The sequence below is a fragment of the Mugil cephalus genome, chromosome 2 (assembly GCF_022458985.1).
Source record: "Mugil cephalus isolate CIBA_MC_2020 chromosome 2, CIBA_Mcephalus_1.1, whole genome shotgun sequence".
NCBI classification, from domain to species: Eukaryota; Metazoa; Chordata; class Actinopteri; order Mugiliformes; family Mugilidae; genus Mugil; species Mugil cephalus.
This window is the reverse complement of record NC_061771.1, coordinates 7,680,322-7,698,840: the sequence shown is the minus strand read 5'-3', so window position 1 is coordinate 7,698,840 and position 18,519 is coordinate 7,680,322. Positions and strand designations below refer to the sequence as shown.

The window sequence follows — 18,519 nt, the reverse complement described above, 5'->3', positions numbered from 1 at the left end:
GTAAAATAGAGTCTATTTGCTCTTGTAGGCACATCGAAAATCATATCAACAGAAATATGTGTCAGGTGATACATGCACCCAAGTGTAATTTGAGCTGCCACTGATGATTTAGCACCCGTACTGCGTCGCAGAGAACGAGACGTAGGATGATACACTGTATCTGTGCGTGCAGAACACTGGAGGCATTTACATACTCTGCTCCTCCTCATTGATGGGCTTGTTTATGTAGCGGCATTGTCCGTGTGTATCAATTATTAAATCTACATCACATGAGGGCGGTGCAGAAACGAGAGCAGAAATAAGCCTCACATTGAATTGTTAGGCTGGTGTAATCCAACAGCAGAATTGTTGGGGTGAAGGAATGAAAGAAGGGAATGAACACGGTCAAAGGGAGGGAATGAAAGTGGTGAAATGATCAAATGGATGATGATAGAGGAACCCAGGAAGTGAGACCCCAATAAGAGTGGGGGCACATCTCAAGAAAGCTTCAGGTCTTTGTCCTTCTGGCTCCTTTAATGAAAAAAGGGGAAAAAGAAGTGAAGTGAAGACAAGAGAGAGATGGAAAGGGTGAGGGTTAGGAACTCAGAGGTAAGCCATACCAGGTGAGCAAGAGAAATAGAATAACATGTGGAGTGGTCTTGTTCCTGAATGTAAGGGGGAAAAAAAGTTTATCAATTCACCTTATTAAGGGAAAATGTTGGAAAGTGGAGGAAAAGATGGGATTAAAAGGATCAAGGGGATAGGATAAGAGAGTACATGTAGATGTAGACTGGAGAAGGTCTCCAGATAGAGGAAGACAGGGAGTAAGACTCAGGGTGGGGGCATGTCTCTGGAAGCCCATATACAGTAGGTAGATGTGGGTAATTGGACTTTGTGAGACTTGTTCCTGAACTTAGGTTACATAAGTAAATTTAAACTTGCTTTACATAGGTTCATTACAGACGGCAGCTGTTTCTTTTTACTTTCCATATTCAGTATTGATTGCAAATGGTAACGCCCACTGATGCCCATCAAGTTACTGGAAAATACACTCAGATATAAAGTCTACATACACACTGCTTATGTAACTGTACTTGTCCCTCGACAAGCTGCAGAGAACGGTGGAGCATGTTATTTTGGACACATGTATTCATTTGGGACAAGCCGCTTCACTTTTTCTCCCCAGTCCTCTTCTCTGTGCTAACCTAAGCTGCCTGGCTTCTAACAATAGTTTTATATTCAATGTGACAATGGCAGCGGTCTTCTTAAGGGTGGCTGAGTTACTGTTTCTGTGTCCTTTTTTCTGAGTTGTTTTACTCCCCACTTTCATGAAACTGATCTGTAACACTTGTGCTCAAACATGTCAAAATACTGTACATCTAGTGAGTTAAGTCTGATGGATCAGAGTGCACACAGGCACTGAAATGAATCGTTACCTTCTTCTGCTCTAGATTTTAAATTCTCAGTATCAGAGCTGACTATATTCAACATTTTTTCCAAACTTATACAATACTCCCATTCTTATTCAAGGCTTCCCCCAAGCATGCAACTATTTTCTGCATCTCAAATTTCTTTTCAGTCTGTGAAATAGGAAGTCAACGGTCAGTTATCTGTCAGTACCACTAGAGAGTGGAAGTAATTAACAAAACAGAGGTTTCAGGTAAATCCCTTTGGTATAACAAAATAAAAGCTTAAAACTTAAGTCAATCTAACTAAGCTGTTTAAAACTAAATTTCTAGGTTAACCCACTTTTGTCAACTGTGTTACATAAACAGTAACTACACTGGTGTATTTCAGACCTGACCATAGCACAGGTCAGGTACATTAGGTAACTGAGTCTTTTATACGTCCACTCACTCACCAACTCCCTACTCCCAGTCCCAGATCAGACTGGGGATTTGGGCAAAAACATTTCGTCTCTCAGGGCATACATGTGAACACTGAACACCATGACAAATGGAGGTACAAAAATAATGACCATTTTATGCTAAATAACCGATAAAGACAAAAATGATGATGTTTAAAAGACTAATCTGGTAGGACTGGCACAGTGGTCTCAATGTCATTTGGTAGAGCAGATGAGGGGCAAAGTCATTGTTTCCTGCACCGGCACCTTTTTATATCCAAGTGAATTATGCATCCTATAAAAAATCTACAGTCATCTTGACTGTGTGTGTGTGTGTGTGCCCCGTGTACAGCAGACATATGGTGCCTCTCCCAACCTGTACAAAAGGTTTCTTAAGGTGAAGCTAGGGTACTTCAGGATGTTTTGTCTCTGCCAGAATCAGTGCTCTGCATGCGAGGTGTAAATGGGAGAAATCTAATTTCCGAAACTTGTGTGAGCGAGAAAGCATGTGCGCATGTGTGTGTGTGCGTGTGCGTGTCTGATAGCTTCCTCACACTTTCCTCAATCAGATTATAGATTACTCTCCTTCACTGTCTTCTGCTCTCTGTCTTGTCCGGTGGAGCCACCCACCAGCTCCTGTTGCACCTCCGCCCTGTCCGGATGACGCCCCATCGTTTGCCCCTCCCATCCGTCCTGGGAGACTGTACCGCTCACACAGACACACACACAGACTCACCTTCCCCAGAGACTCTGTCAGAGTGCGAGGATTCTCTGGCTACAAACAGCCAGGGTACACACTGTAACCCATGCAGCACAGAGACCAACAGGGGCTGATTCAGCTTCTGAGAGACAGAAGGAAAAGTAAACAGGGGAGACCGGAGTGACAGCATTTCTGTGTGTGCTTGACTGTGAATGTGTGTGTGCGTCAGAGTGTGTCTGCACCCCAGCAGACAGCAGCAGCCGCCCGCAGGTCACCCATGGAACTGTCAGAGGATCCAAGGTCGAGGGTGCCAGACGAGGATCCCCCACTTCCACTGCCCTGCGTGTCCCAGCTGAAAAGGAGCAGCTACAGTGGAGTCCTGCAGCCGGGCTACTCAGCATCCGTCCTCCTACGGCGCAAGGACCAGCTGGAACGGGTGAGCCAACTTTCAAGTACATCTGAAACATCATGGCAACTGTGTATACTTTTTGGGAAGTAAAGGGATGAACTTCAGCAACTGATTCAGAATGTTAGTATCTACAAGTGCATGCAGAAGAGTATTGCACACTGCGTGTAGTGTGTGGTTACGCAGAAGACATTAGTTCCATTCACTGGAAATCCATCCACTCTGCATGCTTGCTGTGTCTCAGCCTCAAGGCTGGAGGTCTGCAGGGAGAGAAGTGTACAGCAGCTCGGTTGCCTCCAGTGAGAATTGATCACCACTTTCATCACCACAGCCCCTGCACACACACACAAACACAAGAAAGAAAACACCAGCAATCCAAGATTCCTAATTTTTTTGAGTGTGAGCTTTGTTAGCCTTTACCAATATGTTGATTAAAGCAGAGTAGCTATTTGCATTTGCTGCAAAATATTAATTGAAATGATGCTCGACTGGGGGAAGTGGGCAAAGCTCAGGTGAATACAATAAAGTTAATCAGTGGAGCACTGAGCCATAGCTAATGTTCTCTTGTACATCTGGACTGTGCCAAGTCAGCTGAAATATCTGTTTCATTTTATGGCGTTGCATCATTCACATTAATAGTAAAATAACACAGGATTTAAAATCATAATCTAATCTTCTTAGACAAGATTTAAGACTTCTTGAGTTTGGTCTTTGCAGTCAGTTAATACACCGCTAACTGCAGGACTGTGGGGGCATGCATTCACTGACTTTGTAAATTCGTCAATTAAACAAACATTCTTGAGCTTTCCCCACCATAGTGTATTATAAACGGGTGTAGGTAAAGAGAATGGTGTAAACATTTTCCTCTAATTTCCCATTTTTTCCAGTTCCGCCTTCCCCGTTGGTTTTTTGTTTTTTGTTTTTTTGCAACAGGTTGCAACAGCTTTTTTTTTTTTTTTTTTTTTTTTTTTAAATATGTCAACGGCTAAATTTGAGCATTAGCAAAAGTTTATTCATGAACACGGCCGTGATAAGACTATTAGAAGGCAGCAGTTGCTACTGGAAAACTGAAATGTTGCTATGGGAGGCGCCATGCTGGGAATCGTACAGTAAAGAAGTAGAAACATGCAGCCTCATTAGTGGTTAAACTCTCTGTATGCCTTGCAGAGTGGCTCTTAAAGATGGGCACTACTAACTGGTCTCTCGTGTTGGAGCACTGTACATTATCAGATAATGATGCCTCATACGGAGTGTCAGTGGGGAGTGGAGATGAACCGTGAAGGCTGTTGTGACCTCCTGAGATCAAGGAAAGCTCCAGGAAGCTCCAGGAGAGCTTATTGATCTGTACCTCAAAGAAAAACTGAAAACTGACTGGTTGGCTTTTCATAATTAGTATGTAGATTATTATTATGCATTATTGTGGTGACTACAGATTATTTTTTTAGGTTCCCTGACGTGGCCACTGGCCACCTGCTTTGCATCTTTATCTTTTTTTCTAGCTCAACTAAAAAACGACATGTGGTTGTCGCTAAGCTGGAAGTCTGTACTAATCATAATGAAAGAAACTGAAAATTCAATCTCAACCATATTGTTATGTAAAATTCCAATGAGCCTGGAAAAAGGCACAGAATGATCTGAACTAAGAAGGCATATTGTTTCCCATAGCCAGTTATTATATACACATCAAATCCTGTAGTATCTGAAGGCATTTTATCGTTGCAACAAAATCTAATGAATTAAAATGATCATTACTACACATTCATTGTATATTCTGGAGACTGTGTAATAGTGGGAGTTTGCAGTAATTGTCTTTCTCCATCACATTCATCAAAATCACATATCAGCAGTAGATTGGGAGAAGAGCATTTCATTTTTTTTTTCTTATTACGTACAGAACTGAAAGGGGAAAGAACAGTAGGAGAGAACTTGGCAGCCATTACCACTCCCGTGGTCTTTTTAGTTATGTTTGCTGCTCTTTCTTCAGATCCTGTGAGCATTTAGTCACTGAGACAGCTGTTATCAAACAATCAGATGCGCATTTCATTCTGCTTGTCGATAGAGATCTGTGGCGGAGACCTTGTGCTCTGCTTTGTGGGGACACTCACGGATGGAGTGAGACGAACTAACAGGATCATTTTTCACGGCTGGATCCCTATCCCCATGCCATCCTCATCCGCATCATTCCTTTGGCATGAGGCCCGGCTGTCACTGGTGGCTCGCCGCCCAGTCAGCATTCACTCAGCACATACCACCCCGAACGTGACGTCATCAAGCGCCGCGTCCTGTGCACACTTGGAAACCTGCCGTCGAGCTTTTGGTGTGAAGGTGAAACACATTGAGGCGTCCTTCATGGGCCCTCACGGGGTTGAGTTTAGATGGGACGGGAGGTTGGCTCAACTTGTACAGAACAAAATAGCAACAAAATGTCATGTTGCGTAGTGATAAATATAAGGTTGAGAGGACTGGGTAGGCGATTAGGTTAACTCAGAGATGCATATAACTGTGTTGAGAAGTAATGTGAATATCTTGCTTGAATGCAGCAAGGACAGGTATTTCATCCACTGTATCTACATTTTTTTTCTTAGTCACACACTCTAAATACCAGAGCTGTCTAAATAAATACCAAGTCTAAATTCTTGACGTGACTCTTAAATATGAGAAATAACAAATCCCTAGAGTTGGAGAATGATGTTATTCATTCATAGGGAGTGAGCGTCGCTGAACTGTAATGTCTGCTACAACCTCTGAACCCTCTGAACTCAGTGTGTACAGACTGAGGGACACTATAGGTGGAAGATGAAACTGTATTTTACAGATTTGTATTCATAGTTGCACGGTTGGTGTGAGCGTACAGTTGTAAACTGTATATGTCAACAGTTTCCTGGCTCGAGCGTCACTGACCGATAGCTCGGGGTCTCATTCACATCACTGCTCAGCTAAAAATTGTCTTGTGCTTCAGTTTAATCTCAAGGTCCTTTGTGCATGTGGGTCAGGGAAAGAGCGAAAGTCCAATTCAATACATCACTATGTTTCTCCTTTACTCCTATATGTGCAACTTTAGGAGCACCTCAAATACTTTTGTCACCTCTGTCCCTCTTTCCTTCCTCCCACATGCAGCGTGATGCGCAGAGGGCACCTAGACAGACACAGCAGCTTTGCTTGTGATGGCTCTGTTCCTCTGCTATCGAAATATTCCACAAGTCTTTACAATTCAAACTTCATTCACAGATCATAATATCTATTTAAATATACAGTATATGACTGAGTATATTAGTATTTCATTAGTAAAATAGAAAAATGAAAATACTTCTTGATTCCTGGGATCTCTTTATGTTGTATTTATACTAATGACATAACTTAGACTTGTTGCGTGTTCTCGTATTGTCTTCCCTTCGACCATGCAACTTTTGTCCCCACTGGTCAAAAATGGTTCGGTCTGTTTCACCATGTTTCAAGCCTAAAATATAATTCTGTGTTACACATTGTTAGCCAAATTCTATAGTAGTTATTTGCTGTATTTTGTACTTTGTTCTTTGCAGAATCTATGGGACCACATTTATATTTATCAAATGATGTGATACAGACAGGTCAAATTTGACAATACAAAGATTAAGCTATTGTGGCGATGAGCTAACTCTCTCACACATGGCGTTATTGTCTATTTTTGGTATCGTAATAGAGATGGTTAGCTTGCTGACATGTTCGTTGTGTCTGTCATTCGGCGTGCTTGCGTGTCAGCATCTGCTAAGTAGCGCAGCTCTGGTACTAAGGCAGATGGGAATCCTGTTAGTCTGTACTGTTTGTATTAATCAACTATTGTGCAAATCGGACACGTTCACCTGATGAAAGTGCTACAAGAAATGGACCACTTGTCAATCCTCCCTCGAGCAAACGTGTGCGTATAAACCACATTTCCTGAAAGGTTTTCCAGTAGGTTACTCCAGACACAATAGTGCAGGCTGCTGTCTGTTTCAGAGCCAAGTAAATGAGTTCCCTTATTTCCCTCTTGTCCTTGCAGGTCCTTCTCCTTGCTATACTTTTCTGGACTCATAAACACAGCAGCAGCTCGCCTCCAGTCAGCAGCATATGCTGTTTTGTGCCAGCGGGCTATGCTATGTTCATTTGTGACGAAGGGTTTGGGGCAAATTAAAAGGGTGGTGGAAGAAAGGGTTTGCATGTTTAATATGGTTTCCCCTCAGAGGCCCTTTAATGTGCTTCAGTGCAATAAGAAAAGGCAGGAATTTAAGACCGAAGCTATGCTGTAATGGAGAGAAGAAGTGAATGCGTGCACAGGAATACATTACTGAAAAACGCATTTACAATTACAGCAGACAGACCTGCTGACTTACACATATGTCATCAGGTGTTATGAATGGGAGCTTTGGAGCTATTGTGTATTAGTTTACATACATTGTTCTGTGTATAGCGGCGAGCGTGGTGTGCCTAAGTGTTTGTATACAGAAAACAGCCAGGTCCAATCTACTGAGTGCAATAAAATCAAGTCAAGTCTGGAGTTTGGCTGCAACACACTAATGACATATTTCAGTTCCCTCCTGTCTAAGCCAAGACCAGCTGCTTTCTGCTTGATTACTTTTGTTCACAAGATAAGACAGGGATATACATACAGAGGGAAAAGGAAGAGAAGTGAGGAAAGGAGGAGGAGGAGGAGGAGGAGGAGGAGGAGGAAGGGGAGCTGCTGGTGCCTCTAAAGCTCTGTATTGGGCATTTTAACAAGAGGGGTTGGTCTTTCTCCATCTCTCTCACCACCTCCACTAAAAAAAAAAGCAGAGAGAGCAGCAGCAGCAGCACACACAGTTCCAGCACAAACAGACAGTCCAAGGCAGGAGGAACCATGTCAGGACAAGTCACAAACCAGGAGCTGAGTTGCACGCAAAAACCTTCCAGGACAGCAAGGAACCAGCTACACGCAGGCAGCGACAAGGAGCGCAGACGTCAGATTTGAAGAGGCTGAGTGTGAGTGATGAAGGCAGAGAGACAGACAGAAATGTGTGACTGAGCTGCTGTCAGGGAAGTTTGAGGGAGCGCTGTTCTCATGGCAGGACCGACCACTACACAGGAGCCTGTGAAGGTGATGTTTCCACCAGTTAACTCCTCTCTCTTCACCCTGCTTCTTATTTGACATTCTTTATCACTTTCACTTTTTCCGTGAGTGGATGTTTGTCTCGCTCATTCATTTCATGTTTCACTGTCTGAATATTCTAATTAAAAGCCTTTTTTCAGTTCATTTAGTTCATGTCTTTAAAAATGTGCTTAACCTAAAAGTGCAAATGTGTGCAATAAAATGAAAGCCAGAAGTTCAGAGATGTTTTTTTTTTGATTAATTAGTCAACCTTTTTAGTCTAGAAATCGTCAGAAAGCAGTGAAGTCAGACTTGCATCTTTTCTAACATTTTCTACATTTACACAATTCAAATACTTTGCAATGATGAAAAAGTAGAGAAAAATAAGGAGATGTTCCTCTCAACCACTAATGGTATTTTGTTTTGTAAATTCCTCAGATGAATCTATTCATTATCAGAATTGTTGTAAATTAAATTTCAGTTCATCCTTTAGCCTATTATTGGACAAACTATTGGAACAACAAATAGGTATTTTAAAATGCATCGTTTTGAGAAGTTTGTTCTCTCCTAAACAATTCTATTGATTTTCCAAATCGTTTTTTCCAAATCTTTAAATTGATTTGTTCTCCCCGTGTCAGCCATGTCAGGCGTTTTTTTGCTTGGTGCCGCTGTGTGTTGCTGCGTTTTTGAAGGAAAGCAAATATTGTGTCTTATTGCGTCAGTTGCTCAAATTCACTGAACAGCTTCTCGCTGCCAGTGCCATGAAGCTTTATTTGCTCGAAGCATTCACACATCCTCAGGTCAGACATGGTCCTTGAGTCTGCCAAGCGTAATCAAGAGCTCAGTGGTCTCAGTGGACGGCAGTGGAGTGTGAGGTGCATCACGCTGGCACCAGTCTTTCAGCCTCATTGACCGAGACAGGCGGTGTGGAGAAGAGTGAGGACTGGGTCCACAAACGTGCTCCAGTCCACATCCTCTCTGTGAACTGGTGCTGAATTGCGTGGTTTCACATCATTTAATCATGGAATTCTAAAAGTTGGAGCTGGGGGTCACGTTTTTTGATCAAAAAAAACTAATGATTGTGCTACCAAACTTGGCAGGATGCAACTCATCAGACTGATTGAGCACAACAAAAGGGAATATGTAATGTGATGTTGACAGCTCACGAGCCGACAAAGCTAACGGGGCACGGAATGAGATGGTGGAAATGTGCTGTTGTGAGCAAAACAGAAGTGCCTCTCTGCACTTTTAAAACAGTGAAAATCAAAACTCCTCAGGCTGGATCAGGGCTGCTGCATTATAACCTCTGACCACACCGCCTGTCTCTCCATGCACACATCACAGCCTCTATATGCACACAAATATAAACTTTAATATTGCTCATCATAAATACTGCATTTGCTGCATTCATCCGTGGCACAGAGCTCATAAAGTTCATTTCAGATGGGACTTGCATGCAGTGTCAGAAAACCAGGCTATATACACAGAAGCATAAACCAGCCATCCAATATTCCTTTTACATTAACTGTATCAATTTGACTTTAGCTGGAGAGCGCTCCGCTTCACTTCTCCTCGGCTGTGTGCAACAAAGTGGGATTGTCGAGGCTGCCCCTGAATTCTGCAGCAGACTGAGCGCCACACTGAGGGTTTCTGTTGTCGACATAGTAGTTGCTGTATTGAGCATGAATCCTAACCTCTAATCGATGATATTGACTGAGGACATTAGCATTTAAAGGCTGATCATTTCCTTCTTGTGACAGTGTGGAGAAGAGTTGCTGCTGCATTCCCCACAAAAGCCCAGTCATAAGACGGCATGTGTGACATTTGTTCACCTGTGCGTGTGTCTCCCATTCGCATTTCAGACGCAGCAGAAGTGCATTGCCATCTTTGCCCTTCTGTGCTGCTTCACTGTGCTGCTGGTACTGATCTTCTCATCAGTGGACATTTGGGGGGACAGCGAGGATGGAATCACAGAAGAAAACTGCAGCAATGACTGCCGGTAAGACGTAAAGCACAGGAAGAAGGGAAGTATTGGAGATTGCACACATGTATGTATTTATTTTCCATGCTATAATGATTCGTGACAATAATATTAAGTCTGTTTTCTAGCTAAACATTATAGTCAACTGTTTAGTAGAAATGTATTAATTAATTTAACATCGACCCCCAGGGGTCCGTGGAGGTAATGCAGGGGGAATATATATAGATAGATAGATAGATAGATAGATAGATAGATAGATAGATAGATAGATAGATAGATAGATAGATAGATAGATAGATAGATAGATAGATAGATAGATAGATAGATAGATAGATAGATAGATAGATAGATAGATAGATAGATTTTTTATTTTTATCATATATATAGATATATATATATATTTTTTTATTTTCCCCCACAAATTTAAATTTCTTTAAATGCATATTAACATGAACCTGAGCTATTTTAGTAAAGGGATAAATGGTGGACGTTATCTGTTTATTTTTAAGTCAGTTACGTCAGGTATGTTTATCTTAATATTTTAATGCAAAATGATAATAATAATGTATATTTATAGGGCAGAGTTTAATATAGAACACATAAAGGAGGTAGGGGTCCTGATTTAGTTAGTAGTGTAGTTAATGGTCTAGTCTATAATCAGTCTCTTTAAATGTGTTGCACTTGTGCTGTTCTGGCCCTACATTGGCAATAAAGTTGATGACTTATCTCCGGGGTGGATACAAGTTTTGTGTCCAATGAAACACTTTCTCAAACGCCCCTCCCTCCCCCTCTCTGTCTCCTTTTCACCAACGCATCCTTATTATTGACAGAAAGCAATGCCCCCCTTCACAATTTTAAACAATTTTACAAAGCAAACTTCAATTTGTATCAAGGTAGCTGTTTGTGAATTGGGGTAGCATCTTAAACATATAGTGCTCCACGAGCCATTTCATGGAAACTGGGAACTGAGTATAGGGACAAATTTTTATACACTCTTGTAACAGTACACTGACAATTTAGTATGAAAATGTACTGTACAGGTTCATCTGGTGCTGCTACATAAAACTTCATTTATGGTAAAACAGATTCTGCTGTGTAGTTGGACTTCTCATTTAATGCCCCGGAGACTCACAAAACTTGTTACTTTCAGCATTGTGCTTGTGGAGAATATTCCAGACGACCTCTCTCTCTCCATGGATGGTAGCCTTCCCCTCTCTGCTGGCTTTCACACACTGCTGGACCAGGCAAAGTACTCAGTTGAGGTGGTGTCATCTGTCTGGGATTTAAACCCCTGGAACCTGCAAACAATACCAAGCACTGCCAAACAGGTACAAAAACACAGAACACATTTCCTGCAGAACGTGAACCTACTGCATGTCCCATGTGTTTTGTAGAAGCAAATCCAATTATTTTCTGGTAAATCTATACGCCATCCTTTAATGAGGTTAGTCCTGCTGAGATACAGGTGTTGCCCTTTTAAGAGACTTCAGAAGCACTGCCCCGATGCTCAGCTACACTAATACACAACGTCGCTCTCTTCCTCAGGGTCAGCTTTTGTTCCAGAGACTGCTCAGCCTGAAATCTCGTGGGGTTAAATTGAAGATTGCCAGCAGTCTGACAAACTCCAGTGAACTGAAAAGCTTGGCAGAACACAGTAAGTAGCTGCCACATTTTCGGTTGACAAATGGAATTTGTAATGTCAGTGTAGCTAACAATAATTTACACTCCAAAACGCCAGCCCCCTGACATCATTTCTTAGTTTTTATTTCTGATAAGATGCTGTTTCATTATGTGGTTTATGCTTTAGGGAAAATTACTTAGCAGACTGTTTTAGGCTGTCCACCATCAGAGTGTATATAGTGCATCCCTTATTTGCCTCGATGAAAACAGATGCAGCACCATCTAGTAACTCACGTGTCAGCCTTCGAATATTCCATGCTTCACAATCAAGGTCAAAAAGCTTTGCATGTGCAAATGTACCTGACTGGTTTCCTGCCAAAGATTTTGCCTCTCAGGCTGTCTGCTCCGGGTGCCCACATGTCAGTCAGACAGGGCTTCAAATCTCCATCTCATTCTAGCGCTCCTTTCACACTCTTACCACTCCGGGTGTCTGTGTTTCTCACACCGTCTAGGTGCAGAGGTTCATTTTGTTAATATGACAGCCTTTACCAGAGGAGGACTGCATTCCTCATTCTGGATAGTGGATCGGACGCACATTTACATCGGGAGCGCTGATATGGACTGGAGGTCGCTCTCCAAGGTAACAAAAATGATCAACAACAGGAGCCTACGGGCTAAAATGTAAATAAATGAGCTTCTCCAGTCAGGTGTGGTCGGGTCCAAGGGAGCTTTTGGTCTTGAAGGAAATGAAAAATTGACATTCACAAATTAAATTAAATGATAGCCTCTGCACCACACAGGGGCCTCTGCAAAATAACTCGGAGCGCAAGGTAGTTTCAGAGCACAGCTTTACCTCTTTATGCATTTACTCCAGCAGCTTCTAATGAGCATCAAGCGTGATTTAAGATTGTTGTCTAAGAGCGTCCAGAAAGGCGAGTAGCATTTCACTTTTCATTTGGTTTGTAATTCACAACAGTGGAGGAAGCCTTAGCATACCATAACCTGAAGTGATTATCTGGCACTTTTGATGCTTCAGCGCCGGCTGGAGGTAGAGCTACTGCTGAGTGTAATTAACTAAAGAGCCAGAGGAAAGAAAGAAACTGACACATACAGTATATACATGTCGGTGTATATGCATACTGATGACAGAGGAGCACGAGAGAAGGGGGACAAAAAAAAAAAAAAAGTGGAAGGGAGAAATTCACAAAAGATTTAAACCTTTGTGCTCTTTCTTCTGGGTCACATACTAAAATAGAACAAACACAAAACTTGAATTTCTGCACCGTAGTTAATGACCAGGAGAGAATATATTTAGGACAGCTGTCTCTTGTTCTCTTTTAAGTCATGCATAGCTAATATTGTTAACTCTTTGGTGATTTCCTGTCATAGACTCAGTTCATACATACACTGTATCCATGCCGCCCTGAGGATAAAGCTTATCATCAAGACTATATTTAAGCATTATGTGTGTGCGCACAGTACGGTGAACACAGAAAACATTACGTTCACTAAACATCAGCATGCTCTCAGCTGAATAGCTGCAGAGACCCTTACTTGCTCTTCATGCATAAATAAAAGTTTCAAATGTTTTACTCTACTTGCCCATGAACAGACCAACATCGAAGGATTTTGCAACTTTTCTGCTGTGTCACCTCTTGCTCTGTGCTTCTTTCTAAACCCCCACAGAGGAAAGAGCTGGGAGTGGTGGTATATAACTGCAGCTGTCTGGCTCTGGACCTCCACCGAGTCTTCTCCTTTTACTGGCAGCTCCACGAAAGGGACTATATCCCCTCCATCTGGTCGAAGAGAGTTACAGCCCTCTACGGGAGGCACGAGGCCCTGGAGCTGCAGCTCAACGCCACCCCGGCCGCTGCTTATGTGTCTGTGAGGAACACCTCGGTTATGTTCCAGCATTAAGCGCATGTTAACTCATAAATCAGTTACATGCAACGTGCCAAGACTAAAATTGCAACAGTAAAGAAAATCACAAACTACATATTAGCTGGTTTATATTCCTCTCGAGGCACCAGTTTCCTGCCTGGATGGTGAATGTCTTTATAAAACTTTTATTACAAACTAATAACAGACACACGCGGGGGGGGGGGGTGATTAATCATGTTAACATCACGCTGAGGAACATCTTGAGTCTGAATATGTCAGTAGCTGAGCCTAATTTGACAGTAATGAATCTTGTTACCCTCTAAGCGACAAGACGCTTATCAGTTGCGTTGAGGACATTTATCATCCTATAGGATCTAATGGAGCCATGCTGTCACAGGCTGCTGGGAGCTCCAACCTGCTCATATGCCTCGCTTCTTCCACTGATGATACATGGCTCTGAAAACGCAGCTTGTTGTTTTCTTGCCCTTTGCTTTGTCAGAGCGTTGCACCGCAGCTTTTGGGAAATCATAAAACCATTTTTCACCTAGTTAAATTAAAATATACTGTCCACAACTCCTCCTTTCCTGAGCTGAAACAAGCTGTACATCAAATGTTGTCTAAGTCTTTCTGTAAACTCATCAATCTTCATGTAATTATGTTTTTCCAAACTTGTCTGAATGGTGTATCCTTCCCGCAGACCTCTCCCAATCTTTTCTGCTCCAAAGACCGCACCAGAGATATAGATGCCATCTATGAAGTCATCCAGAGTGCAAAGAAGTTCGTCTTCATTTCTGTGACAGACTACCTCCCTCTAGTGAAGAGGAGTTTCAGAGGAACCTCAATCACGAGGTGTGCACACAAGAGTTTTGACTCTCAAATCTATTTTTCATGGCAGCATTGAAGAGGTCAGTTCATGTTCACATGCGTGCCTGTGCCAGAGAGCTGTTACGTCTATGAAAAGTTGGTGATTGCAGCATAGTGGCCTTAGACCTCAATGCTTTTCCCTATTAACTGTGGCTCCATCCCCAGGTACTGGTCACCTATTGATGAGGTCATCAGGGAGGCTGTGGTACTGAGAGGAGTCAGAGTTCGTCTGCTCATAAGCTTCTGGAAGAGGACTCACCCCCTCACGTTTAACTTTGTGACCTCGCTCAAGTCGCTGTGCATGCAGCTTCACAACTGCTCCCTAGAGGTGGTGCGTAAATAATTGGCATGTGGTTTCATATCTGCATTGAAAACACACTTATTGATTCACACATGGCTTATGAAATTTGTTTTTTATTTTAGAGGTTTTTTAGTCACAAGGAGCAGAAGGACGACATTCAATTAGGGCTCAACCACAACAAGTACATGGTGACTGACAATGCTGCCTACATCGGTAAGAAATGAAGAATGTGTTTTGCTATTTATGTGGTTTTCATTTGCTGTAAACATTTTATCTTAGTATGTCTTGAGTATGTATGTAGACATTATTATTTTAGAGACATTACTAAGTGCATTTTAAACGGATAAATCAGCAGTTTGGGAAATACATTCATATTCTTGGTTAAATTCAAAGTTAGTTACAGTGAGTGACATATACCTTCACAAAGGCGGAAGAGGGATACATTTAGCCTGGCTCCTTCCAAAGGTAACACAAGTACCTGAAAAAAACCCATGAAGCTTACACGTTGTATTCTGTTTTCTGTACAAAATAGGACGAATAACAACTAGGCACAAAAATCACTGCCCAAAGTGCAAAAGGGAAGAAAAGAAAATGTTTTAACTTCAGCAAAAACTGGATGAAAACCACAAGAAGGACTTAAAATAATTGTTTGTTGTGAGTTCTGTCAGTCAGGTGAAGCTAAACACAGAGATGAGGTCGGTGGTTCATTTGCCTGCTGGCTAAAAGCTGTTGTACAGTTTGCGCAGGTTACAGATTACTGCTGCCTTCAACTGAGCTTGTGTTTGCTGTGTGCACAGGATGAGCCCATGCGAACATCTCCTTTAAATTGTATGCACATTTTCAACATTCAGGCAGTTTCCTGAACACCCAGAGTTCCCAGATTTGAGCGTGAGAGGCCTTCTTTAGAGAAGGTGGAAGTGGAAATCAGTGAAGTCCACGATAATATACAGGGCTGTCTTTCTAATTTTATTCAGTGTCTAAGGATAACGCTAATATTGCCAACAGCTTCATATTTTGAGTATGACTTTGCATTCCTGTACTAGTTTGTTTGCATGTTAAATTGTTAGCGTCTAGATGCTAACTGTTGACATACAGCCACATGACTTAAGGTCAATGTTATGCCAAGCATTTCGATATCCCATATTGTAAACACAAGTCTATTATTTGCATTTTAGGGAGGCATCTTACCTGCACACTGAGGTTGCAAAGTGACCTATACTCACTGATACACAGTATACACATTTTAAAAATGTGAAACACTGGAACCCAAGGCTGATTATCTTGCACTGTTGAAGTGTTGCAAGGCCAAAATCTGAAGTTAGATAGCTTGATTTTTGTTTTATTTTATTGTCTACAGGGAACCATGACTGGGTTGGGAGTGACTTTGCCTTGAATGTAGGAGTTGGGCTGGTGATCAAGAAGAAAGGTGATCTTGAAGACGAGGGATTGACGATACTGGAGCATCTGACAGCTGCTTTTGAGAGAGACTGGAGGTCGCGTTACGCTAAAAACCTACAGGGAAGCAAAGATCAACAGGGAAAGTACAAAAACCTTCAACACACAAAGAATTATATGGAAACTAGGATGGGAAACAAATGGAACAACCCTTTATCTTTATAAGCACAGAATGTCTTTCTGCATCTTAAATAAAGCCCTGTATGCTTGAATACTATAGATTTACAAACATGTACACGTATAAGAATGTAAAATGACACTTAATTTAACACGCAGAATGTTTGAGCCAAAGTAATGCTTCAGTAATAGCATCCAACTAACTAATTAATTACAGACTGTTAGCATGTGCTGCTGCATGAATATTGAAAGCAATATTCAAATACCAACTATATACTAGGACGAGTTATGTGATGATTACAAAAACAACATGCTACATATATGATGTCTATAAACAGTATATGTCCTGTCAAACTCACCAAAAACGTTTACATTTACTGACAATGCACTATTTTTATTTTCACATGTATTTTATAACCTTTTTAATGCACTTAGATTTGCATAGCAAAGAGAGAGAGTCCATGTTATAGTATATTGCCTGCAATTGTAATTATGTCAGTTTCTGGAATGACACACAAAGGCTTATGCTGCAGTTTTAACATGTGATTATCATTTGTTTTCATCTGTCTTTATAAAATGTTCATTTTTCCTAAATCTGTGTAGTGGTTATTTCAGCATGCTGAAGAGTATAGATCAGTAGACAAATACTAATAAATCATGGTCAGGCGATTCAGACACATGTAACAGTAAGACTTTCAGGACTATTAATTTACCTCCTTATTTACTGTGCGACATTAGCACTGATTGGTGAAGTGCCAATCAACCATTAACACCACTAACAAGCTGCTAGTTTCTTTGCTGAGGAGGCCACACTTGAGCTGATTCAAATCAAGTCTTTGTGTAATTAAAGACTTGTAAAGGGTTCACTATGTGCATTACATAAATGTCATTTATGGCAGCTAATATACTTTGATTTATTACAAAACTGACTTTTGCACAACTTTTCTTTGGGGAAAAAAAGTCTAATTTGCTTCCTAAAATACCATTTTATGGCTGAGCAGAAAATGACATTCAATTTAGATAATATCATATTAAACATAATAATGATATTAATGTTGATAAATATATAATTTGTATAAAGACATACTATACACAAACAGGCATAACATTATGACCACCTTCCTAATATTGTGTAGGTCTCCTTTGTGCCTCCAGAATGGTTGTGACTCTTCAGAGAATGGACATGGACCTTCTGAGGGTGTCCTGTGGTGTCTGGTAACAGGACACCACTGGGTGAAACACAATGTGTTAGTGGGGGCCTTTGAGTCTTATGGGTTGAGGGTAGGAGCCTCTGTGGATCATCCCACAGATACTTGATCAGTTTGAGAATAAACTGAACTGACTGTGAATATGGAGGCCAAGTCAACACCCTGTACTGTTCTCCATGTTTGTTTGTTTTTTATTATTATTATTTTTATTTTTTTTTGTTGTTCCTAAATGTTATTATGTGTGTGTATCTGTGTCAGGCTGCATCCTTCTGAGGATGGCTGCTGCCATCAAGGAGTGTCATTGCTATGAGGTGGGGGTGTCTGGTCTGATCTAGGTGGATGGTACATGTCTAAGTAACATCTACATGAATGTGAGATCCAAACGTTTCCCTGCAGAACATTGAATTGTTACAAGATGGTCAATTGACAGCATTTGGTTTACTCCCACTTTTTACCACGAGGTGGTACTATTGTACCATCACAAGTTCTCCTCTCTCTGTCAAAGTTTGTGATTTTGGAGGTTTTGCATTCTAATTTAAGAGCATCATTCATTTTATGGCTACCTTTCTGCATGAGACGGTTAATTAACATTTAGAGACCAACAGCTGTCCCTAAGATTAAACACGTGGTTGATTAGGTCATTTAAAACGAAAGAAAATAAATATAATAGGTAAAACATATCAACACACGTTAAGACTCGTTGCCACCGTTCTTTACGTTGTTTTGTTATGACCTGTCCTCTCGGTGACTAACGCTGAAACTTCTGTTGTCATGTAAAAAAAAAAAGCTGTTAATTATGGGGAAGGGGTGGGTGCGTCGTCACCATGGTAACAGATTAGAGAGAAAGCTATTTCGGATCGCTCTATTAGTGCTTCTGCCGCAGTGGCTTCAAACTGCAAATCCAAAGGGAGAGGTTATTACTATGTGTAGTTGTTGTTGAGGATGTGGCAATAATACTGCTATCTTATCCGTTTCAAACTAACTGATACTTCAGAGCGAGCTCAATCCGTGTGACGAGCAGGGAGGCTGGTGGGAGGACGAGGAGGAGGAGGAGGGGGAGGAAGGGGAGGGCTTGGGAGGA

The 18,519-nt window shown here is 41.5% G+C and overlaps 1 protein-coding gene across 2 annotated transcripts; it reads left to right on the top strand.

The window, feature by feature from the left end:
- Positions 1 to 2,569: 2,569 nt before the first annotated feature.
- Positions 2,570 to 16,824, top strand: pld5 (phospholipase D family, member 5). Of its 2 annotated transcripts, none has more exons than XM_047579618.1 (10): positions 2,570 to 2,961; positions 9,874 to 10,010; positions 11,143 to 11,320; positions 11,538 to 11,646; positions 12,125 to 12,252; positions 13,299 to 13,496; positions 14,191 to 14,342; positions 14,523 to 14,688; positions 14,781 to 14,871; positions 16,016 to 16,824. In XM_047579618.1, exons 1-10 carry the CDS (start codon positions 2,803 to 2,805, stop codon positions 16,276 to 16,278), a joined length of 1,581 nt encoding a protein of 526 aa, XP_047435574.1. In that variant the 5' UTR covers positions 2,570 to 2,802; the 3' UTR covers positions 16,279 to 16,824. The 2 variants fall into 2 exon arrangements, with proteins under 2 accessions (XP_047435574.1, XP_047435575.1); XM_047579619.1 differs by lacking the exon at positions 2,570 to 2,961 and adding an exon at positions 7,654 to 8,020.
- The last annotated feature ends 1,695 nt before the right edge of the window (positions 16,825 to 18,519 follow it).

What these genes read in the sequence shown, in the direction of transcription:
- pld5 (XM_047579618.1), top strand. Translation starts at nt 2,803, where the DNA reads ATGGAACTGTCAGAGGATCCAAGGTCGAGGGTGCCAGACGAGGATCCC. An exon ending in AGAGGAACCTCAATCACGAG is followed by an intron (nt 14,343 to 14,522) that starts GTGTGCACACAA and finishes CTCCATCCCCAG; the next exon opens with GTACTGGTCACCTATTGATG. An exon ending in TGACAATGCTGCCTACATCG is followed by an intron (nt 14,872 to 16,015) that starts GTAAGAAATGAA and finishes TATTGTCTACAG; the next exon opens with GGAACCATGACTGGGTTGGG.